This window comes from Portunus trituberculatus, chromosome 45, assembly GCF_017591435.1.
Source record: "Portunus trituberculatus isolate SZX2019 chromosome 45, ASM1759143v1, whole genome shotgun sequence".
Taxonomy (NCBI): domain Eukaryota; kingdom Metazoa; phylum Arthropoda; class Malacostraca; order Decapoda; family Portunidae; genus Portunus; species Portunus trituberculatus.
The window spans coordinates 13,073,810-13,099,841 of NC_059299.1; the positions used below are offsets into that span (position 1 = coordinate 13,073,810).

Consider the following 26,032-nt stretch of genomic DNA (forward strand, 5'->3'; position numbering starts at 1 on the left):
CAATATGTAAACGTAAATCTACATCTACAGTACCCACTTCTATGGTCTAACATACGTCTAACTATTCAGTTTTATTCGAAATGTAACTCCTTCTTGATCTCATTCCATGAGGTTGATGGGGTCAGGCTTTCCACTTTAGGGTACCAGTACCCTATTTTAGGGTAATCGAACTACATTTAGGGCGTTAGGGTAACAGTAGTGAATTTTAGGGTAATTTCCTTTTGCCCAATTATTCATCACTCTTTTTACTTTCACTGAAGTATAACAATATTTATCTTGAGTTACAGTATTTTTTAAATGTGAACCCTTCATGGTGTTACTTTTATTTCTTATCACTTTTTACTTTTTTTGTTAGAGTTAAGAGAGTTCCCCCCTTAGAAACTAAGAAACATTATTTTCTTTGAAATTTTCTTTTATGCTTCTTCGTTTTCTTCTTGCTGGAATTATGACCGTTGTTGTGGCGTAAACTGGCGTTGCTCTCGACCTTCAGTAGCGCCTAAGTACCGGACCGGTGGTGGTGGTCGCACTGCCTGACCGGCTCCACAAAAACCTCAACATCATTTGATTGTGTTACAGTCAGTCATTTTATTATTCATTTTTTCTTTCCTTTCTCTTATGTTTCTTCAAATTTTCTTTATATTCCCGCCAGCCTGAGTTGCCAGATGTTTACCGCTTATTAATTTCCCTATTTTCTACCATTGTTATTATTACTGCTTACTGCTACCTTTTTACTTCAATTTTCTTTCCTTAATCATATACTGTCTACTATTTAGGGTAATGGATGCGATTTTAGGGCGATTTTGAAGGAGGATTTAGGGTAAGAAAAATAATCCTCGTGGAAACCCTGGATGGGGTTGCTCCACGCTGATTGGCTAAAAAGCGTTTGCCAAACGAGAGCAAACGTTTTGGAAAGGCGTTTGCTCGCGTTTGCGAAAACTTGACTCCGTTTGCCCTCAGCCGCGCCGCTACTGAAAACGCCTTAGTGTGGTGGTGTCAGGTGTATATGAGATAGGCTAAAAACACTAATAAAACAGTGCCCCTTAGCTACCTTCTGTCATATCATCTCATAATTGAACTCCGCTAATGTTTGTATGAGTGTGTGTCTGTGTGTGTATGTAGATGTATTTCAATCGCTAACTGCATTGCCTAGCTGTAAAGTGTCAACATTGACCTTAAGCGCCGAGACTACTGTATGGGCTCTTGCCACAAGTCTCATTCACACATCGTATGTAGGCCTATGTACGTACCTTACTTTGCTTTACTGTATCATATGTTTGTACTTCCCGATTTGTGAATAAAAGTATCAAATTAAATTAAATCCCCCTTAACCATCCCCCCCCTCCCGTCCCTTCCCTTATCACTTCTCCCTACCTCACCCACCACCGCCACAGCCACCAGTGACCACTGACCAGGCGACTCGTCACTGTCCCAGTGCCCCCACAACATCCTCCACCTCTTCCCGTGTGGTCGTTTATATAAGCTCTCTGCTGCTCGTTATTTGGGTCTTTTTTAGGTCATTTGTTTATTTATGTTTATTTGTAGTTTTTTTTTTTATATATAACTGAGTCGGGAAACAGTTTGATATTTAAACATCGTCAGTAAATAAACAAGCGGTTAACTCCCAGACTATATATATATATATATATATATATATATATATATATATATATATATATATATATATATATATATATATATATATATATATATATATATATATATGTGTGTGTGTGTGTGTGTGTGTATTTCACTGTTTGATCTACTGCAGTCTCTGACGAGACAGCCAGACGTTACCCTACGGAACAAGCTCAGGAGCTCATTGTTTCCGATCTTCGGATAGGCCTGAGACCAGGCACACACCACACAACGGGACAACAAGGTCACAACTCCTCGATTTACATCCCGTACCTACTCACTGCTAGGTGAACAGGGGCTACACGTGAAAGGAGACACACCCAAATATCTCCACCTGGCCGGGGAATCGAACCCCGATCCTCTGGCTTGTGAAGCCAGCGCTCTAACCACAGCTACCGGGCCGTGTACTGAGCTACCGGGCCGTGTAACTGAGCTACCGGGCCGTGTGTGTATTTACCTAATTGTATTTACCTAATTGTAACATACGGGAAAAGAGCTATGCTCGTGTTGTCCCGTCTCCATATCTATTAATGTCCAGCTTTTTCTTAAAATCATGAATATTCCTTGCGTTGACCACTTCCACGTCTAAACTATTCCATGCTTCCACCCTTCTATGAGGGAAGCTATATTTTTTCACATCTCTCCTATAAGTGGCCATTTTAGTTTTTCCCATGCCCTCTCGACATTCTTTCATTCCACATACACAGATCTTCCCTATCCATTTTTCCATGCCAATCATCACTCTGTATATTGCTATCAGGTCTCCCTTTCTCTTCTGTTTTCCAGGGTCGGAAGTTGCATTCTTTTCAGTCTGTCTTCATAAGTCAAATCTCTTAAGTCAGGCACCATTTTGTTGCAGCCCTCTGTACTTTCTCTAGTTTCCTTATGTGTTTCTTTAAGTTCGGAGCCCACTGTATTGTTGCATATTCAAGCCTCGGTCTTATCATTGCAGTAATTATTTTCTTCATCATTTCTTCATCTAAATATACGAACGCCACTCTTATGTTCCTCAATAAGTTCAATACTTCTCCAATTATTTTGTTTATATGTCTCTCTGGCGATAGGTCATTGGTAATTGTCACCCCAAGGTCTTTTTCTTCATGACTGGTTTTATGTCTTCATTTCCTATCTTGTACATACTCCTGATTCTTCTTTCACTCTTGCCAAACTCTATTTTCTTGCATTTTGTCGTGTTGAACTCCATTTGCCATGTACAGCTCCATTTCCATATTCTGTCCAAGTCTTCCTGGAGTAGTTCGCAATCTTTGTCACATCTCACTTTTCTTAACAATTTTGCATCGTCTGCAAATAGGCTCACATAACTGGACACCCCATCCACCATGTCATTTATGTAGACCGCGAACATTACTGGTGCCAACACTGATCCCTGTGGAACTCCACTCTCCACCAAGCCCCATTCTGATGGTCTGTCCTTAATTATTGTTCTCATTTCTCTTCCTACCAAAAGTCTTCCATCCATTTTAGTAAACTGCCATGCACTCCTCCTACCATTTCAAGTTTCCAGATCAGTCTCCGGTGTGGTACCTTATCAAAGGCCTTTTTTAAATCCAGATATATTCCATCAGCCCAACCATCTCTTTCCTGTATTACATCTATCACCCTCGAATAGTAACATATCAGGTTTGTCGTGCATGAACGCCCTTTTCTAAAACCAAATTGACACTCACAAAGTATGTCATTTTTCTCCAAGAAGTCTGTCCATCTATTCTTCACCACCCTCTCACACATCTTAGCTACCACACTTGTAAGTGACACTGGTCTATAGTTCAATGGGTCTCTCTTGTTACCTGATTTATAGATTGGGACAATGTTAGCTCTTTTCCAGTCTTGGGGCACTACACCTTCCCTTAATGAGGCATCAATTACTTCACAAACTTTTTCTGCCAATTGCTCCCTGCATTCTCTTAAAATCCATCCTGATACCCCATCAGGTCCCACAGCTTTTCTCACTTCTAAACTCCCCATCATGTTCTTGATCTCCTCCACAGTTACTTGAAACTCCTTCATAATCCCTTTCTGTTCCATTACCAGTGGTTTGTCAAAAGCAGTCTCCTTTGTGAATACCTTCCAAAGCATCCATTCATAGCCTCTGCCATTTCCCTGGGATCTTCACTGCATACTCCATTTACTTCTAAACTTTCAATACTTTCTCTATTTTTGATGTTGTTGTTCACATGTTTGTAAAAAAGCCTTGGTTGGTCTTTACATTTATCAATTATATCCTTTTCTTGTTTCTTTCTTTCTTCTCTTCTAATCAACACATATTCATTTCTTGCTCTTTTGTGTGTGTGTGTGTGTGTGTGTGTGTGTGTGTGTGTGTAGTAGTGGATCAAAATGAAGACATAGTAGAATTATTGAATGAACAATTTTCTTCAGTATTTACTAGGGAAAGAATAGGAAATCCTGTTACAAACAGTGCGACGAGTAGTTTAAGAGCTTAAGAAAATATTGATATAAAACCGGGAATTATTAGGCAATTTATTCTTGAACTAGACGATAGGAAAGCTAGTGGTCCTGATGAGCTACATGCCAGAGTACTTAGGGAGGGTGTAGACAGTATTTCTGAAGCACTTAAGTTAATCTTTGAAAGATCACTTAGGTTTGCTGAGATACCTCAGGACTGGAAGTTAGCTAATGTTACACCAATATTTAAAAAAGGTAGGAAGGATGATGCGAATAATTATAGACCGATCAGTTTAACTAGTATAGTATGTAAGATACTAGAGAAAATCATTAAGGGTAGTATTTGGGAGCATTTAAATGAGAATAGATTAATTAGAGATACCCAACATGGCTTTAGATCAGGGAGGTCCTGTCTTACAAATTTGCTCGATATCTTAGAATATATTACCAAGGAGTTAGATGATGGAAATAGCATAGATGTTATATATCTAGATTTTAGCAAGGCATTTGATAAGGTACCGCATAGGAGGCTAGTGTACAAATTGAGACTACATGGGATAGGGGGGTAGGTTAGTTGATTGGATTAGTGAATGGCTTTCTGATAGGAAACAGAGAGTAGTATTAAATGGGGCAATGTCTGAGTGGAAGGAAGTGGTTAGTGGGGTACCCCAAGGATCAGTGCTAGGACCTCTTCTTTTCTTGGTGTACATTAACGATTTAGATATAGGAATTAGTAGCAAAGTATCAAAGTTTGCAGATGATACTAAGATAGCATGTGCAGTACAGGGTGAAAAGGACAATTACAGAATACAACGAGACCTGGACAGGCTGATAGCATGGGCAGACAGGTGGCAGATGGAGTTTAATTCTAAAAAGGTTATGCATTTAGGTAAAGACAACACAAACTTTAGCTATGAGATGGAGGGATGTTGGCTAGAGGCAGTAGAGGAGGGAAAGGATTTAGGAGTAGTGATAGACAGGACTATGAAATTTTCAAAGCAATGTTTAGAAGCAAGAAATAGGGCAAATAGGATCCTGGGTTTTATAAATAGAAATGTTAGTTATAAAAGTAAGGAAGTGGTGCGTAGCTTATATAATTCCTATGTTAGGCCCCATTTAGAGTATTGCATACAGGCCTGGTCACCCCATTATAGGCAGGATATCAACATGTTAGAAGCAGTTCAGAGAAGAGCAACTAGGATGATACCAGCATTAAAGCGCCTGGAGTATAGAGATAGATTAAAGGAATTAAACATGTTTTCATTTGAGAGGAGATGTATAAGAGGGATATGATAGAGTTATTTAAAATGTTCTCAGATACAAACTACATAGATGTGAGATCTTTCTTTACCTTAGAGGAGGGAAGTAGGACTAGAAATCATGGCAGGAAGATTAGAAAGCAAGGCTGCAGGTTAGATATAAGAAAATATTTCTTTAGTCATAGGGTGGTAGACTTCTGGAATGCATTGCCAGAGAGGGTTGTAAATAGCACTAGTTTGACAATGTTTAAAACAGATTAGATAAGCACTTAAATTTATTAGATTTATAATTATGTATAGCGCTGCATGATAGTTTTTATAAGAAATTTACTATAGTTAAACAAGACATGATCCCCATGTATGGGGATCACAGATTGTAGAGGAATTCGCTGCAGGACTTAGCCCTGTTAATGGGCCAAATATTTAGAATTAGTATATAATGTATTGTGTACTTGTAAGTGTATCTTTAAGTACTGATGACGAGGTCGCTGTGCGACTGATACAGGATAACCTAGATGGGCCCTGGTGGCCCTTTGTTATCCTATTATTTATGTTATGTTATGTTATGTTTTGATCTGTTGCCATGCTACTGGCTGTACAGTTGGTGATAGTTGCAGGTTGCTACTGATCTGAAGCTATGGCACGGTGTCAATACACTGTGGAGCAACCTTGTCAGTTACACAAGTACCACAGCATAAAGTGTATATAAGTGTGCAATAAATTAACAATTTGTTCTAAATTATCAACATAAATAAGGGTTAAGGATGAGGATATAAAATAGACAGTTACACATGAAAAGGTATATTTCATAAACATGAAAAAAAAACATTCAAATTTTGTGAAGCAAGATCTAAACATCAAATTAAATAATTTTGTCAAATTTTGCTGTAAATAAATCAGTACAGCTCAAAAGAACACACGACATTTCCAAGAGTAATTATTTAACATTTATAAATTTCTAGTTGTCAAGTTCAGTAATACTAGATATAAATTGGCAGAATGTGTCACATCCCAATTACTGAGACTTTAAGTCATATAATGACCAGTGGGAAGTGCTAGATATCTGGAATAAGAATTTCCAGTCTGAGAGAGAAACAAATTCTCAGAACAATACATTTTGAGCCCTACAAAGCTCACTTTCACACACACACACACACACACACACACACACACACACACACACACACACACACACACACACACTAAAGTTGCAAGTGTTGGATAAAGGATATGTATATGTACACAAGTTTTTGTCCTTATTAAGAAGGTAATTTTCTTTACTTCTTTGAGAAGTATCCATACTCTACAGTGCCTTCAATATCTTTATGCTTCTAGATTATATGATTTACTTATGAAAAAGTTAACATATCAGTCTTTTATAGTGAAATTATGTAAATTATGTACAAAAATAATATAAATACTGCCATGAGTCTCACTAGTTATATTTTCATTCATAAAGTCAACTCTTCCTACAAACAGTACACACTCAAATTGTACACATTTATATAAAACCATAAAAACTTGTATACTTTATGTACAATCTTTTCAATTTTTCTTAGACGAGTCCGTCCACAGGAAGAACCATGTTTGGGGCAACTGGAGTGTCAGTCTTGCTGGTTGTGGGAACATCTGTTCCCTCAGGCTGCAGTGTACAGCCATGCAGAGCCGCAGGGAAGAACATAACCATGAACACGGTAAGAACTCGCTTTGCTCTCTTCACAAACACAAGTACATATCACATCAAGATATTACCACTGCTTATGCCAACCTAGTCAAGATTCATGGTGTTTATGGTACATATCTTATCACTGCTTTGTAGATGCAGCTCACTACATTGGTCATGTTGAACATTTATATTCTAGTGTGCGTCACATGTAATTTACCAATCCTCATCTAAACACCACAATGTGAGGAACTGTATACATGTATATACATGTCTTGGTTACCTCCTATTATGGATAATCTCAAGCCTGGATACATGCAATAAAAATGTGTATCATTAACCATTAACCTTCACTGCACAGACAATCGGACACACTGGAGAGGTGTTGAAAAGAAAGGCCTCTTTTTAACAGTACCTTAAAAATTATGCATTATGGTAAAAATTTAAAAATTATGCTTTATGGTAAAAATTCTCACACATCATTAGAAAGAGACTCCAAAGTTTCAAGATTAGCTTATTATACACAGCATGTTATTGCCAAGATGTTACTAATTAGAACTGAATCTCACTCTTTCATGTTGCAAGATAATTTCAATCTTTATCTTCACTGATCTATATCATATATATCATGGAGCATTGGTGACATCCCTATGACCCTTAATAAACAAACAAAGGATGGAACTGTGTTGGGGTACATAAAGGAGCAACAGATTAAATTCTACAATGGTTACAGGAGAAGCACTGAAGTGACAACATAGCACTAAAGATGTTAACAGTGAAGTGTGTATCATAGCACACCAGATCTGTGAGCAGAGGATAATTATGCTCACATTTAAATCTAAAATCTGGGGCTTTCTATCAGTTTATTCCCTCCCCTCCTCTTCCCCTCTATTTTTTTTTTTTTTGTTGTTGTTTTTTTTTTTTAAATGTAACTCAAGTTAACGATTTTTTTTTCTTTCTGTATGGTTGATGAGGTTTTATGCATATAGTTTGTTTCTTACCCTTCAGTGTGAGGGTAGACCATTTATATTTTAACACCTTTAGCATGGCCACTAGCTAATCAAGAGAGCTGCACTAGGCCGCACTGAATCCCCAGAATGGCTTGAACATGGTAACAGTTTAAGTTGTGGAAACCCTGGTTCCCTTGGAGACACTATCCACAGTACTCTATCCAAGGTCTGTTGAGGCACTAGGGTGTGGTTACGTTTCCTTGCCAATGATTTCTTGGTTTTTGAATTAGCAACAATGACTACCTGCTCCTTTAGTCATGACTTTAAAACTTGGTTCTGAAGCATTTGAACATATTTTTTCCATTCCCATACCATCTGGAAACACACACACCTTGGCACCCCTCACCCTTGGTTTTCCTCTTACATACAGTAGTTCTGTAAAAACATATATTGAATGCTGCATTATGCATTCATTCACCAAAACAAATTTTCAATTTATATTATATCCAAGGTTTTGATAGTCACTTCAACAAGCTGCTTCCTTCCCACACTAAATGTACTTCTGATATCACAACCTCAGCGTCCCACCAGTGATCAAGGAGTGTCACTGCCACTCTCAAATACACAGTGGCAGAAAATATCTCTGTACAGAAATGTTATCCCTGACAGCAGCCAAATGGCTTCTTTAATGCCCAGACACAGTAAACTGTGGAAGCAGTCCACATATGTATGTCAACTGCAACCCAATACAACCTAATGAATGATGCTTGCATTTGTACCACCCACTCCTCTCCTCTTCCCACACCTTGTATTAAATCTGGATCAAGACTCACCCAGTCACTCATCATCAGTACCCTGAATAGTGCTATATGTTATCACTTCGTTCTCTCTCTTAACCTCCCGTGCACTTCCAGTCCGCTTCAATCACTGTCAGTCGTCCACTGCCGCGTCCTGGAGGTGTCCATCAGAAGCCCACTGTCAGACAGAGGAGACGTGATTAACCGATGCAGGCACCAGCAGGTAGCCGCCCTCTGTGGCTCCTTCGGCTGTGTTCTCCACCACTTGGTTCCCAATGTGGATCTCGGTGCTGTTTCTCTGCCGGCAGTTTGATGCTGCTGGAACTGCCTCGGACTGTGAAGAGATCTCCAGGTTAGATATCTAAATGTTGACTGAATAATTCATGTTATTTACATTCTATATTAAAACTTTGTTTTGGTTACAGTTATAACAACAGCATGAACTTTTTTTTTCATATAGACATCCAAATAACTTAATAGGTTTTCAGATATGTAATGGACAGTATTGCCATGTATAAATAAAATGCATCTCCACAACAAGATCATTTCACATTTCAGTCAGGTCAGGCAGCAATTCACCTGCCATTTCAGTTGTCCATTCATTCTTCCACAGTTGTTCATACCATTAGCATTTCAGGGCAATACAGTTATAGGGTAATTGACACATTGCACTGGCTGTCCCAAGTTGTTAGATGGAAATCTTACAAGCTCACACACAAAGCAACCAAACAGAAATTAGAGATGACATACAGTGTGGCATGCTGTCCCTCCTCCCCACTATTCTATTACAATAATCAGCCTGCACCATGAGTCACATTACAAAGGCACTGTTGCATGTAAAACATTGAGCTATTTGTATAATTTAGATGCCACTTTACTGAATACAGTATACTAATTCTGTGTTTTCCTTGAGAGATAAATCCCATTATGTATTATACTTCAGACTGACAGCATCTTCTGGAATCACCTTGAGTACTGATCAACTTTGCATTGTGACTTAACCATAAGATGGTGTAGTAGAATATATAAGATGCTATCAGATAAATAATAAAATTAATTTCATTTAAATAAATTACAGCAATATTCATCATTCTCTACCCGTATTTTCTGATATCTTTTATGATGCCAAAAATGTTTCTTATATCTCTGCCTTATTTGAGTTGATGCAGCTCACCTCACCAGTCACTGTTTTAAAGGAATTTGTCACAAATTTTCATGCTACTCAAGATGTTATGTTTTCTTCATCATTTTGATTATTTTTGTAAAACATTTTTGTGACAATTCATTGCAGTAACAACATGATGGTGGTGCTTAACACTCTATCAAATGCAAAGGTAGGACAACCAGTCAACTAAATTCTTTTTGGATGAGGAGGAAGGGGGAAATTATTAATGTCATGTACACAAAGTGTTCAGTCACATTTAATGCCTGCCCACTTCCTGAAATGGCTTCACTCTTTGTAAAGTCACCAATTTCAAAGCAAGCCACTGATGAATAGTGATTGATGGTATTTCCTGAGGATTATCAAGTTTAAAAGGAGAAAGAAATGTATTTTACATACATTTGTCTAAATAAAATGACTTTGTAACTTAATGCTTTGAAATAGGGAAATTAAAGATACGAACAGGAGGCAAACAATGACAGAACATTCCTGACATCACTACAACAGTTTACTGATAAGATCAAGATGATCACCAAGGCCTGACTGGATCAGTGTTTATGGTGTTGTGTGCCACTACTCAACCACAGGGAGCCCTGAGATGGGGAAACTTGATAGGATTCAATTGGTATAAAGGAAGCATGAAATACCAGAAACTGATATGAAAAGGAAGAAAGTCATGTATTGGTAAAACTATTTAAAGTTGATTTAGCTCACTTGGATCAGTGAAATTGGCACAATGGTATTGATGTTCGGTGATCCTATCAGGGATTCCATCAAGTTTTCTAGTTTCAAGATACAAGGCATGATGCTTCTCAGTTACTACCAATGAAGTGCCTTGTGCTTTGAAAACTGAGACACTGATTTATATGGTTTAGCCATGAAAGATGTCAGGCACTTTGACAGGACACATCAGTCTTACCAAGTAATCACCATGGTGCAGGTCTTAGTTAGCCTTCACTGATCTACTACTATTGGTAACTTCAGTTATTTTACAGTGATTTTACCTGGTTAAACCCAGGTCTGTCCATGGTCATGAAAGGTTAGCACATATCAGTGTTTCTCAGCACAGCCAAATATGAATCAGAACAAGAACAGTTTAGATGGTTCACTAAAGACTGAGCTTGAGCTGTGAAAATGTGACAACTGCTGCTTCTGAAGAGTATCCTCATCTGATACCATTTTGTACATTTTATTATGGTCATGTGACTTTTACTCCAGCTGCCTCCTTACCTATCAATAAACCATTCCTATTATAACACTAACATAAAAAAAAAGCTAGATACAATAAATCTTTTCACTAATACTGCAATATATTGGCATACCATCTGCTACATGCACAAACTGCTTGAATGGTATGGAAGGCAGCAAGGCACAGCTAAGAACATGTCAGGTGTGTCAAGGAAGTTTTGATAGTTCAAATTTTCAGAATTTTGTTTATTTACCCATGTGAGACAGATGGACAGACCTAGCAATCAATCACTGCTTAGGACTACTATTCTCAATAATATAATTTTTTTTTTTTTTTTTATTAAGGGGAACAGGACCTAATAAAGTGGGCCATACACTGACAAACCACTTCCCCTCCTAGTATACAGAACACATGCTTGTCTACTTCTACAGGGTCAGGCACAGAATTCAGCATTTATTTGAGGCCTTGTTCTATCAGATTGAATCTCAAGTATCAGCAGTAATAATGATAACATGGGTAGTGCTGATAGTGAATGCAGCTGCCTTTGTCTGGCAATGTATTGTTGAAGCAAAGTATTGCTCAACCCATCACCTCACCACATAATAAGTGCATGTTTTTTATAATTATAAGAAAACTTAAATGACTTTCTTAGTTTGGAAATATATAGGATCCACTTTTGGTGGTAATAGCCTATTTGGCCTTATGATAACAGTAGAATATACAATTTGCAGATCTAGTTCTGCATTACTTTCTACAAGAAAATGTTCCACAGGCCTTATAAGAATCTGTGCCAGCCCAGTTGGGTGCTGCATACAGTGAGTGGCTGAGTTGCCCTTCTGGTGGTGGTGTAATGCCTTCCTCAGACACAGGAGTGGGAGTTACACAAGAGGAGTCACTTCCTACTCCACATATCAACACACAAAACATGAGTATGTGCATACTCACCATGGTTTCCACAGATTTTAGACTTGCTCATATCTTTTTCATAAGTATCAGATCTGACCAATATCAGCCTCATCCCTCCCCAAATTGTTTTCTAATCAGTGCATTGGTTTTCAGCAGACAGATTTCCTACTTCAAATACACCATCAGATGTTGGTCTGAAGGAAGTGCAGAGGCAGATTGAAAGTCCGTATATGTAAGACCTAGACTAGCACAATCACATGGAGATCTTAACAGGTATGTTTTTATTGGTGGTCAACTATGCTAAAAGGAAAGTGACCAAGAACTTAAAAATGGTCTAATGACACAATAAGTTAATAAACAGCAAGCATTTTACACTGGCCATAAGAAATATCATAGCTTGTATATACAAAACACATTCTTTGATGGTAGATGCTGAAAGGAAATAATGTGCAAGCAAGCATTGGTGTATTCTGAAGGCTGTGGGAGTGCAGGTTTCACTGCCCACTTGGTGATGCTCAACATGCAAATACCAACCAAAGGCTCTTGCACCAAAGGATAATGCCATCAATATGATGACAGAGCAGCTCATTATAAATAATTGATAAAAAATACAAATAAGTATAAAGTTTCTTTACATAACAGGAATTCAAAACTAATACTAAAATAGGTAGGCTAAGCAAGTTTAAGGCAAACTTTGGCAGGATATTTCATACAAGTAAAATTACATAAGTACTGGGAGCCAATAAAATCTATACAAATATGTATACAATACTGTAAAAATACTCCTCCTGGAAGTGTCAAGTATAGGTCACCCTATACATGAAGTAGTGAATGCCATTGCACCACAAAGCAAGACTATTGTGAACACTTTTAATGTATTCATGTAGAAATATTATTAAATAATGTTCAAGACAATGACAGGCTTGTCCTGGCTGAGTTCCACTAACGTGAATACAAAGTTTTGTTTAGTTGGTAACCCTACAAACCACCCCACACCTCTTAACCCTGCTTCATTTTGCAGCCAGCCTCTACCTTTTAAGCAAGGCAGCAGAGAAAACACTTACAACTAATTAATTATCAGGTACCCTCAATACAATGAGATACTGGCATTAAATGCCACAATGTTAATTTCATGCAATGATCTAATAATATACAGCAGAAGCTAGGTGCAAAGTGCTCAATCTACTGAGGCTCATCCATATGTACATCATCTATAACAACTGTGTGAGAGTCTGGGTGCGAAGGAGGCACACTAGCTGTCCTGTGATGCTGACTGACACCATTACTCTCTGAGTAGGACTCTGAATTCTCTTGTGTTCCAGGTGCCCCAATTTGCTTTTCACTACACATTGACCCTTCCAGCTCCCTGCCTCCCTGGTCAAGGCCCTGTATGGAAAGCACCACAGGTGAGCTAGTGTGTGTGCTTGGAAGTTTTTCAGAAGTGCCAGAAGGTAGATTAGTGATAATAGGACTGGTCCAGTTGGAAGGCACACCCTCAAGAGGAGAAGCAGAGCGCCCTGTAACGTCTGGCAGGCTGAGAGAAGATTTGCGCTGAAATTGAACACCCACAACCCCATTGGACTCTGGGATGGAGGTGCTCAATGTCCTGGGGATGCTTGTTACCTGTTTTGAGGGACCACAGCAAGTGTTGGCCACACAGCCCTCCTTGTCCTTGGAGGGGCAGTCAAGAATGCAGTCCTCAGCTGAGTTGAGGGAAGCAGAAGTATCGTCATCCTCAAACTCAACAAACTCAGGCTGGATGGTGGTGGAGTGGATGCCCTCTTCATGGAACATCTTTTTGATCTTTTCTGCCAGTACCATATAGTCCTTCAGGTTGCGGCACCTGCAGGACAAGACACACTACAGTATACTGTAACTTATACTGCCACCAATTTGGACACTTACCTATGCCTTTGTGAACAGACACTTCCTTGGTCATCTCTTTATTCCCCTCTTGAGATTATCCTTGCACAATTACTAATGACTAGAGAGAACAATGGTATTGTGTAGTTCATCATCAAAGTTATGTATTATGTGGAATTATATCACTTATTTTCTTAGGATATGTATGGTGTTTATGGAGTAGATATGTCCAAGTGACAAAGTTCAAAGCACCTTCCAGTGTGTGTGCAATGGGGATGGAACAACTGGCCACCATATAGACTAGGAGGAAAGTGCAAACACATAATTCATGTACTCAAGGCAGCTACTGACATCCTCCACCAGCAAATGATTGATTCTCGAACCAATGAAAAATAATTCAATTTTAAATTCAGCATTAAACAAAAGTAAAACTATGTAGTACAAAGAAACTAAATATGATAAGCGTAGATTGAAAGAATCCCCAAAGTATTATTAAATTACTAAAGAAGGAACCAATTGTGAGCTGTATGCATGCTGAAAGGTGTAGTGTGTAGGATTGCAGGGTCAGGAAGACATCAGATCAGGTGGAGGTACCAGGAAGGTTGCACTCCACCGCTCATATGCCACGTTTAGGATGGTGGGAGACTTTTATGTAGAAAACAGGCCTTGATTTTTACCTCAACAGTGATGTGCAAACAAAAGTTTGAATGATTTTGCACATACACCAATTTATTTTATATATAAATGGCTTCACTGAGATTCCCCAACTATTGCCAGCTTTTACCTTCATTCTCCAACCCTGCTCCATTTCCTTGCCATCTGTTTCTGTCTTTTTCTTCCTCCTTTTCTATATGGATTGGTATATATCCAAAATTATTTATAAAATCATTCAAACTGGTTCCACATCACTGCTGAAATAAAAATCAAGGTGTGTTTTCTGTATAAAAGTCTCCCCTATCCTAAATGTGGCATATGAGCGGGGGAGTGCAACCTTGCTGGTAGCTCCACCTGACCTCGCATCTTCCAGACACTGAACTGCTACATATTACAGCTTTCAATGTATGTATAGCTCACAATTGGTTTATTTTTTAGTAATTTAAGAAATCTTTGAGGATTCTTTCAAGTTCTATAACCTTAGCTTGTCTTAGTTTTTCTTAGTACATAGTTTTACTTTTGTTTAATTCTGAATTAAAAATTGAACGAGTTTTCATTGATCATGTGCATTTGCAGTTTCCTCCCAGTCAATATGGCAGCCAGTTGTCCTACACTGTGTGTGTGTGTGTGTGTGTGTGTGTGTGTGTGTGTGTGTGTGTGTGTGTGTGTGTGTGTGTGTGTGTGTGTGTGTGTGTGTGTGTGTGTGTGTGTACTAACATGATAACAGTTTCAGAGTGAAGTGTCCTTTGCAGGGATGTGTAGGATTCACTATTCTTATGTGATGGACAGTAGTAGTGGTGTGATGATGCACATGTACCAACACACAAACCTGATGTGGGCTGAGGCAATGATCCTCTCGCCTGCCAGCTGCCACACATGAAACTCGTGCACGGCCAACACTCCATCCACATTGAGCAGCTGCTTCTGGATCCCATCAACCTGACAGAGAAACACAGCTGGTCAGTTGTTACTCTCTCACCAAGATTGATATTTTCATGAACTCCTCTCCTGGTACTTTCCATGGATTCTTTTTATTGGTCAAAGAACCTCACCTGGATGTGAGTGGGGACAGTCTGCAGGAGGATGAGAGCTGACACCTTAAGCAGTGGCCAGGTGCTCACAGTGATGAGAGTCACCAGGCAGAGGGAGAGGGCCGGGTCAATGTAAGCCGAGTACTGCCAGTCAGTGAGCCATACCACTAGTGCACTGATGATCACAACCACAGAGCCTGACCAGTAAAGGTACACCATCAAACTTTGTAAATTTGTATGCAAGCATAGCTACTCCTACATATAAATTTTGTCTTTCTTTTTAAAAATATATCATGTAACCAAGTCAGGACATCAAAACTACCATAATAAGTTCATGAGGAGGAACTAAGTGAACAACAACTAAAAAAAAGAATAATCTAAGCTGATACTTAGATAAGAAGGTGTGAGTTTACATGTTATGACAGGATTAAGTTCATACTCAGCAACACTGGCAGGCTGCTAAGAAAAGAATGAGGAGCCTGTCACGCACCCATGGCATCGGAGAGCACATGGAGAAACACGCCTCTCATGTTCATCTGAGAGGCACTCTTGTGGCCCTCAGACTTCTGGGAGCCTGGCAGGATGCTGGGCGGGGGCGGGGTGAAACGCTCGTCATTCTCATTGTCGTCTGTGGCCACCAGAGTGTTTATGGTGGATAGTTTGGTCTCGTGGGAGTGACCATGGCCTCCGTGGCTGTGGCCGTGGCCATGTTCTGTGGTAGAAGACAGCAAGGATGCTCAGAGTCAGTTTTGAGGAATTATTGTTTGAAATTTCAATACAGCCATGTTTTAATTTTGTAAGCTGAGATCCATATCTCATGTCTTCATGTGCAGTTTTGTCAGTAATGATACCTCAAAGAGCAATATAAGGAATTTTATTTGGTAAAGTGAGAAATTTAGAAAACAATGAATGCTTTGTCTGACATGGAAGTATCTATGTGGCAGGGAGATAAACGTTAAATTGAGCCTCACTTACCATGGAAGAGCACTAGGCCTACTAGGTTAATTATGAGACCTATGACCCCCACTATCAGGATCATCTGTGGGTTGTGCAGCTCCTCTGTCTCATATAACCTGTGGGGAATTGTAAAATGCTTGTCAGGCCTTAGACTCAGTCTGTACAATTCTATTAACAGTTATGCTGTAAACTGCTGTGAATAATTAAAGTTTGTAATATGCAATGTTTACAAACAGAAAATGAGCATGAATACTGTAGCTTTCGCCAATAATGTCGGACTCAAATTTACCGCAGCTACACAATCAACATGGAGAGTGTGTGGCTCACCTTTTTAATGACTCGACAAATATAGAGAAGCAAAGTGCCAACAGGAAGACACTGTTGACGAGGGCTCCCAGCACCTCAGCTCGCGCCCAACCGAAGGTGTTCTTGCTCCACTTCTTGGGCGACATCTAGAGGAAAGCCACGGTGAAGATGAGAGAAAAGATAGCCATTGAATATCATGCACGAGGATGTACCATGTTAATAGTATCAAATGTCTCACAGTACACAAAACATTCATTCATTTTATTTTTCTTACACGAGAGAGAGAGAGAGAGAGTGGGGGGTTCATGGAAAAGTACAGGTTGTTTGAATCCAGATCAAGTTCAGGGTGACCTGGCGTAAACACAAGGCAGAATCACCTGACCCAGCAAGACTCTACCAAATGACACAAAACAAATAATTCTGCGGGAACACACACACACACACACACACACACAGACACGGAGCCAAACATTCCTCACCTTGACACTGAGGAAGGCTATGATGAGAGCTAACACGTCGCTCAACATGTGAAAGCTGTCCGCCACGAGCGCCATAGAGTTGGTGATGTACCCCACCACCAACTCCACCAAGAAGAAGCTGGTGGTCATGGCGAACATCGTGAGCAGGCGGCATTTCTTCCCTGTGTAGCGACCCATCCCGCTGAAGATTAGGCGTGCAATGGACTAGAATCTGGTGCTGTCTTTTTGACGGTACTTCCTCCTCTGTCTTCCTTCCTAGACGTTAAGGAGGATTAATCTCTTCCACTCGAAGTATCTAAAACACTTCCTATTGACCTGAGTACTTTTACGGACTCTTCCTTGTCCTTTTTTTGAACTTAAATGGCACTGCTTTTCCTTTTAATTTCACGTACAAGCCTCTGCAGCTGATTCGCCAGGCTTTATTTATCTGATCGGTGCTATGAGTTTGTTGTTCTCTGGTGGGTCTTTGTTTTATTTAGTCTCCTCCCTATACGTTCCTGTGTTGCTCCGTCCCTCGCGAAGGGTGATCGTTCTCAACCTCACTGACGGCAGCTATTCCCTACCCTCTTCTCTTCCCCTCCGTGGTGCCTCGTGCTCTTCTCACTCTGCCGCTCTCCTGTGAAAGAAAAGACAACATTCGTTAATACACATGTTTGATGCTTACTTTTCATTCAACCACGTAAATGATTATGTAGTAAGCACGTGTGAATGAGATTATAACAATGTAAGACTATGTACACTAGGCAAGAGATGTACATGTTAGATATATGTACGTAGAGGGTTAAGTGTCTCATATGAAATCTTTTGAAGGAAGGTAATATGTACAGAACCAATTGCGAATGAGATGAAAAACACATATGCAATTATATGGTGGGTACAGATCTTCTATAATACACCTACAATAGGGAAGTGTGTGACGTGGCTGAGTGCATAGAAACAATTGTGAATGAAGCGTAAAACGTGAAAGCAGTTAAATATGGTTGGTACAGAGTTTCCATATATGCACATAGTGAGAGGGGTGACGTGGCTACGTGGTGCGAGGCGAGCAAGCCAGCCAGCTTCAGCTACTGAGACGCAACAGTCGCACGGGACAAATGGACAGGATGAAGGGATAATTTTTCCCCTCTACAGGGCACTTTAGGACAGTTACGTAGCAAGTCTCGTCACTGCGACACATAGGCACACATGTACACTGCCGATTCACACCTTAATGCACTTTTCGATGCGGTGAAGGACAGAAAACATGGACAGTCACGCAGAGGACAGCAATGCAACCGCACTCTATCACTTGTCACAGCTGGGGCAGACAGGCCGTGGTGATGTGTCGCGCTGTCCGGCAGAGGACATTATGACTCACAAGGACAACGACGTGAGTTTATATGCACTGGTCAGCCGTCCCAGCACCAACACTGCTAATGATGCCAGATGCCCCAGGCCGCGCGGAGGCACCACCACCACAGCCGCCAATGGTACCACTTCAGCCCGCTCCACTCGGCACCACTACTACCACCACGTGCACTTCACGCGGCACACAACCAAGTCCAGAGGAAATTCATCTATGCACTTACTATTCCTGTGACAAAGTGCTGGCGAGGTTGCTGACTGATGTAAAACACACACACACACACACACACACACACACACACGGCACCGTAGCCAGACAGGTGCGTTTCAAGGTTGTAAACTTGTTTTGAGAGAGAGAGAGAGAGAGAGAGAGAGAGAGAGAGAGAGAGAATGAGAATATCACAACAATAGCACAAAGACTAAGAGGCAATACGACGTTGCTGAAAGGGATGATAAAAGATAAGATTGATAAATAAATAAATGTTACATCATGACTGTTATTACAAGTGAGGTGCAGGTCTAGCATGCCCGCCCCCGCCAGCCCGCCATGCAGAGTGGCGGCTACGGTGGTCTGGCGAGATTATAAATTCTCGGGTGATTATCACTTTATCTAGATACGCAATTATCAGGTGAGGGTTGCTGACCGATTTTGGCGATGCCCTACATTGTTTCTCTCTCTCTCTCTCTCTCTCTCTCTCTCTCTCTCTCTCGGAAGTAAGCCAGGAAGGAGCAGGAAGGATGGGCTGATCACCTCCGTAGGCCTAATGCGAAGTCCACCTACATTAATTAATGCAGTCAAGGTGTGTCAGGGATGTGGGTGAGGGTGAAGGGCAAAGGAAAGGTACACCACCTCCCTACGAGCCTCCCCAATATCCCCTACAATCCTACACTCCCCTCCTCCTACCCCGCATCCAACACCCATACCCCCTCCCCCGCTCCCTAGACACTTGGCACCCTCGTCATGTCTCCCAAAACACAAATCTGGAGAAAAATTAAACAGGTTTCTTTGGCTGACTTCCATCTTCCGTGCTTCCTTGCTACAAATGGTGAAGGGGAAGTTAAGGTAGTTCTTTAGTTCCTGTTCCTACTAATGACTGCTATTGCTACTTGTTTTTTTCCTCTCGAATCGACTTCCTTCCTTCCTTCCTCCAATACTAGTTCACGGGCAGGTCCTTTTACTCTCCCGGCGACCTTAGCCAGACAGGTTTGTGGATCACTTAACACATACCGCTGAGATTAGGAGCGTGCGTGTACTGGTGGGAGGGGGAGAAGGGAGTGCCGGACATCAGAGGTCATGTGGCACAGTGTTGGGAGGGAGTGCCGAGTGCCAAACGTCAGAGGTCACATGGCACAGTGCAGGGATGGAGTGAGTCAGGGGAGTGGCGTAATGGTGCAGCATGGCGGGGGCGATGAAGATGCTTCACGTGTTACTATATAATATAATCGGGTACATCCACTATACATATATGCGTGACTATAGTAACTTCTCATCGTTTTTATTTCGTTTGTTCATTGACTTATAGGTACATTTGGATTTATCTATTTGTATATTTCATTTGTTTCTAGGTCTTTCACGATTTCCTTTTTTTATAAGCTAAATTGTATTCAGTGACGACGAGGCGCAGCACAGCGTGGTAGCCTCTGCATGAAGCATCACACTGCACACTTGCCTCAGCTGGTGTTGGCATTACGGAGAGCACGTTGCCTGCATAAAGCTGTCGTTCCTTGGACATATTTGGCGCAGATCCTCGTGGTTGGGATTCACCATTCCTCTTAATTAACGAAAACACTGAACTAATGGAGTAATGATACCACGACACAGCGTCACCTCCACCACACTGCAGCTCTGGGGAATTCTTAATTGAAAGACAATTTGCTTTGACAAGGATTCCTCCAACAATTGTGTGATTCCGCGTAACACATGCCTTCGTCACCACTGCTGCACCAGCCCGTGCTTATCTTACAGCTGAGAGAAAATTATAGTAATTCTTTACACGTAGTTCTTTTTCTCATTACCATCAGTCACTTTAAGACCAGCAGGAATGAACCATGGTCTCCGTCTCTCCCGCAGCCTGCACCACGCACGCAAGCACTCACGTACTATCACCGACACGCGGGCCTCATATCCTCCAACTTTTCTACTTTTACTTATTTTCCCGGTGCTCGTCTGTCATTAGGCGTCTCCTTTGCCTTATGGCTGAGCATTTACTAGTTCAAGGAGCCTTGTGGATTTATTCATTTTTTTTTTTTTTTACCACTCCCGCAGCGTTTATGTTATGAAGTATATAATACAGCACCATCCTTTTCCGTCTTTCCGTTTTCTTTTGAGAAGTGGATGTGAGTGAACTGCTATTCTGAAAAGTTACTCTTTTCTCCGATCATATGAATCAGCATCCGGCCATCAACACAACACCGGCAGCTGCGAAGTGGAGAGGATGCGGCTGCATGAGTGACGCACAACAGCCGCTGCCTCGCGCCTCGTGCCTCTCTCTTGTGCAACTCACCATGTAACATTTATTTCAGCTTTCATTAATCTATTAACGATTAATTTCGCTCGCTTTACTTAATAATTACTCGTGCTTTCATTTCTTTCATCCCACGATCACGAATTTCTTTAATCCTCATGCTACTGATAAAACTTCGTCACGTCACCACCTAAAAGAATATAACATTTATTCCCACTTTGATTAATTTATTTACGGCTCATTTTGCTTTACTTACTATACCCTCATGCTTTCATCTATTTTAATTATTGTTGACATGTTCCCTCATGCTTTCATCTATGTTAATTATTGTTGACACTCACGAATTTTATGGCTGAATTATTTGTAACGTTATTTCAGGGAAAAAAAGTGTTCATGAATATATTTAACCTTTCGAAGTTATATTAATAATAAGCTTGCTTTCGTTATTCTGACGTCACTCAACACTAAAAAAGGAAAAATTATGATTCTCTCTCTCTCTCTCTCTCTCTCTCTCTCTCTCTCTCTCTCTCTCTCTCTCTCTCTCTCTCTCTCTCTCTCTCTCGACAGCCTACGCGACTCCCAGCGGCTGAGGAAGGCTACTATCACTCATCGTGCATCTTTTTGTTTTTTTTTCTGTGACGTCACTGGCGACAAAAACCTCCCGTGTGAGTGATAAAGCCGAGGCCGAGGGCGACGCGCAGCCACACGCCGAGAGAAAGTGAGGCCGAGATGCTCGCGGAAGTAGGAAACCGAGACGCGAGAGAGAGAGAGAGAGAGAGAGAGAGAGAGAGAGAGAGAGAGAGAGAGAGAGAGAGAGAGAGAGAGAGAGAGAGACGGGGGGAGGGGAGTAAACAAATAAAACTAAATAAAAGGCAAAGATGATTATGATGGTACAACTAAAACAACAACAACAACAATACTACTACTACTACTACTACTACTAACTACCACCACTACTACTACCACTACTACTTTTAGTACTACAAGCACAAGCACCACCACCACTAAAACTACTACCACTACTACTACTACTACTACTACTACTAATAATAATAATAATAATAACTAATATAAAAAAATATATAAAAAAGAAGAGAAAAGAAAAAGAGCTGGCGTAAAACAGGCACAATAAAAAAGATGATAATAATGATGAATAAATGTGAAATGATTAAAACATCCTCTTTCATGACAACACAAGGAAAATAAACAACACCGAGACGAAGAAAGGAAAACACGTCACTTCACTTTTTTTTCTTTCCATCTTCAACAAAAAGACACATTCACACACAACACTCCCAGTATTCCAAGACAGCCATGCGCACAATAACACAGTGAGGTGAGAAGCAAATTTCTAAAGGTTGTGGCACTGAGAATGAACACACGTCACACAGATAGCTAAACTACATCCCAGAGTTACTAATTACACTTTATGGATGGGGATGATAGATGGATGTAGGTGGCTTTGCTCAAACAGGGACTCCCACTTGTAAGCCAGGCAGCCTCTTGTAGCTTCCCTCATTTTCGTATGTTCTTATGCACACTTCCAATACTTCAAGTCGATCATTTCAAACACCTTCACTTCAATAATTCTACTTTCTTAGTCTGGAATGTTTGACTAACTATCACTGCAATAAACATACCTTACAAAAATAAAAACTAAACACGATTTTCAACCTGCTTCTGTATTTCCATGCATCTTCCTAGGACATGAACTCATTTAAGAGAGGTATCAAGATGTTTATTCCATTCTTTGGCTAACTCTCGGACCTGCTCGGGAACTGGCATCTAAGTGGGTCTCTTTTTTATGTTGTGGCCTATAGCGCTTGTAGGTCTGCTTGAAGAGTATGAGAAGCGCTGTTTAGCTTCCACCCATTAGCGGCGAAGGCAATTTTATTTATAGTGGTATCCATATAAGGGCCAATATCACCACCCAAGCGCATCTTTGTTTAATCGTTTTTGTTGCCCTTGGCCGGATTTCCTTTCTACTTACATAAAGAAAGACGCACATAGATGACTATTGTACGATGTTCATGAGTGGTTAGCCTGACACCACCGTGACGAAATGTTTACACGGACACAGAAAAAGTTTAGACTAAGTTTCTCTTCTTCAAGTCAACAAAACTACTTCAAACACCGGTACTACAAAAAATACATGTATAAAAAACGTGTCTAGTAGGGAGAGTTGAGTTTTCTTGTTGCGCGATATCCAAATAAAACAAGAGGAATAAACACGTTTTCCCAACACACAGGAAGGAAACACTGACATCAAGCATAACTTTTCTCCCATCAGACAAACATACACGCCCTCCAAACTCTGACGGCCAAGCCAAGATTTAATAAGTGTTGAATGTAACAAAAAAAAATAAATAAATAATGATAGAATAAAAACAAACAAGGGAGGGGAAAAATAACCTGTAAAGGAGAAAAAACAAACACCGCGTTGATTTTTCACCTTGCAATGGAAAACACGCACGCACGCACACACACACACACACACAGAGAGAGAGAGAGAGAGAGAGAGAGAGAGAGAGAGAGAGAGAGAGAGAGAGAGAGAGAGAGAGAGAGAGAGAGAGAGAATAAATACAAATAAAAGTTGATACAAATAAAAAGATAAATAAAAAGAGCCGCTCAAAGAAAGAATTATTTACTTAGCACTAAAATTGAATGAATAAATAAACAAATAAAAATAAGCATATCACGAGATGCTGTTACCAGGAGGAAAGTTTCACCACAGCGCCACAGTGAAGCCATCCCTCCACTCCCTGCCACTCCAACAAGACGAGAACTACAGTACTTTCAACACACATCCTTGAAAGCACCAATAAAAATGAAAGATAATATAATTTTCAAACACTACATGGATGAATGAAGAGGATATTTACCTACGAGTTTTTTTGTTTTTTCCTTAACCCTTTCAGTACCATGACGCGTTTCCATATTCATTCTGGTTACTATTTGGTGGTTTTATACAGCTTCAGAAACTCACGTGGGGGATGAAAATAGTGAAGACCGTGGCTATTAATCTTCGGATCTTCAAAGACCCTTCCCAATGTCAATAAAATGGTCTAATCGAACACAAATCTCAAGGTAAAAATGTGTCCCAGTAATGAAGACTGTAAAACTGTCCCTACACTCCCTACCACTCCAGCAAGACGAGGACTACAGAACTTTTCAACTGGTTACACTGCGCCTTTCCAACTAGCTACACTGCGCCACTCACTCGTGTTCTCCCCAATAGTGATGCAGACTTATTGAACCACCACTTTTTCATGCAAGAGGGGAAATCTGACCAAGGGCAACAAAAACGACCAAACATTAATGCCCACTCAGAAGTCAGTCCCAGAGCAGGTCCGAGAGTGTTACCCAAAAAAATTAACGATGTCTTGAAATCAATACACAGGATAAGATAGCAGGATTTTCAAACACCACACGAATGACTGGATGTTCATGAGTTCTTTCCTTATGATAATGTATTGTACACTGCTTATTATCTATCACTCCAATAGACAACCCTTAAAAACACTAATAAACAGAATAAGATAGCACGATTTTCAAACAACACGGATGACTACAGAGGGATGTTCTTAAGTCCTTCCCTTATGATGTTGTACTGTACACTGCTTATTTATCTATCACTCCAATAGACACCTTTAAAAAACACTAATAAAAGGAAAGATAACTCAATTTTCAAACAACACGGATGACTATAGTGGGATATCTGAGTTTTTTTTTTTTTTCTCTTAAAGACAGACAACGTAGACTTTGTGAAACTACCACTGTGGTTAAAGACATCCTTAATCTCTTCAGTATACCAGGACGCGTTGTCAGGTTACTCTTCGGCGATTTTATATACCTTCAGAAACTTATGTGGTGATTAAAATAGTGACGACTCAGGCCATTAATCTTCTGTCCTTCATAGACCCTTCCCAATGTAAATGAAATCGTCTAGCAATGACCAAAAATCAAGGTAAAAATGTGTCAGTACAGAACGAGTTAAAAACATCAATACACAACGTAAGACTGCACGATTTTCAAATACCACAAGGATCATTATTATGGGCTATTTATGAGTGCTTTCCTTAATGACGATGCTGATTCCTTCTCAAACTACCACTACAACCTATAGACACCCCTTGAAAATACCAACAGTGCCTAATGAATTCTACTATTCTCCTTCCGATGTTTCTCTAAAAGTTGGCGCACTGTATGACTTTCCTCCAGTTGTATTTGTTCCTTCATTCGTAAGTCTCATCCTTTGCAGTTCTACCATATTTTCACTTATCTATCTCCCATCCTTTGCAGTTCTACCATATTTTCACCTATCTATCTCCCATCCTTTGCAGTTCTACCATATTTTCACCTATCTGTCTCCCATTCTTTGCAATTCTACCATATCTCGCCCATTATCTCCCATCCTTTGCAGTTCTACCATATTTTCACCTATCTATCTCCCATTCTTTGCAGTTCTACCATATTTTCACCTATCTATCTCCCATCCTTTGCAATTCTACCATATTTTCACCTATCTATCTCCCATCCTATGCAGTTCTACCATATTTTCATCCATCTATCTCCCATCCTTTGCAGTTCTACCATATTTTCACCTATCTATCTCACATTCTTTGCAGTTCTACCATATTCTCACCTATCTATCTCCCATTCTTTGCAATTCTACCATATCTCGCCCATTATCTCCCATCCTTTGCAGTTCTACCATATTTTCATCCATCTATCTCCCATCCTTTGCAGTTCTACCATATTCTCACCTATCTATCTCCTATTTTTTGCAGTTCTACCATATTTTCATGCATTTATCTCCCATTCTTTGCAGTTCTACCATATCTCACCTATCTATCTCCCATTCTTTGCAGTTTCACCATATTTCCATCTAACTATCTTCCATTCTTTGCAGTTTCACCATATTTCCATCTAACTATCTTCCATTCTT

General features: G+C 40.2%; 1 protein-coding gene across 9 annotated transcripts in view; it reads right to left on the reverse strand.

The window, feature by feature from the left end:
* Positions 1-6,103: 6,103 nt before the first annotated feature.
* The window catches only part of LOC123519236 (zinc transporter 1-like), a 68,515-nt gene continuing 48,586 nt past the window's right edge, over positions 6,104-26,032 (reverse strand). For 4 of the 9 annotated variants that reach the window (XM_045280359.1, XM_045280360.1, XM_045280363.1 and 1 more), the window contains exons 2-8: positions 17,276-17,891; positions 16,818-16,942; positions 16,509-16,606; positions 16,024-16,245; positions 15,555-15,730; positions 15,332-15,441; positions 12,252-13,828 (exon numbers count right to left, since the gene is read on the reverse strand). In XM_045280359.1, coding sequence (XP_045136294.1) covers positions 13,168-13,828; positions 15,332-15,441; positions 15,555-15,730; positions 16,024-16,245; positions 16,509-16,606; positions 16,818-16,942; positions 17,276-17,452 — 1,569 coding nt within the window. In that variant the 5' untranslated portion in view covers positions 17,453-17,891 and the 3' untranslated portion in view covers positions 12,252-13,167. Of the gene's footprint in view, positions 9,063-12,251; positions 13,829-15,331; positions 15,442-15,554; positions 15,731-16,023; positions 16,246-16,508; positions 16,607-16,817; positions 16,943-17,275; positions 17,892-18,481; positions 18,716-26,032 lie in introns of those variants that run through there. The other 5 variants (XM_045280365.1, XM_045280367.1, XM_045280366.1 and 2 more) reach the window with 3 other exon arrangements.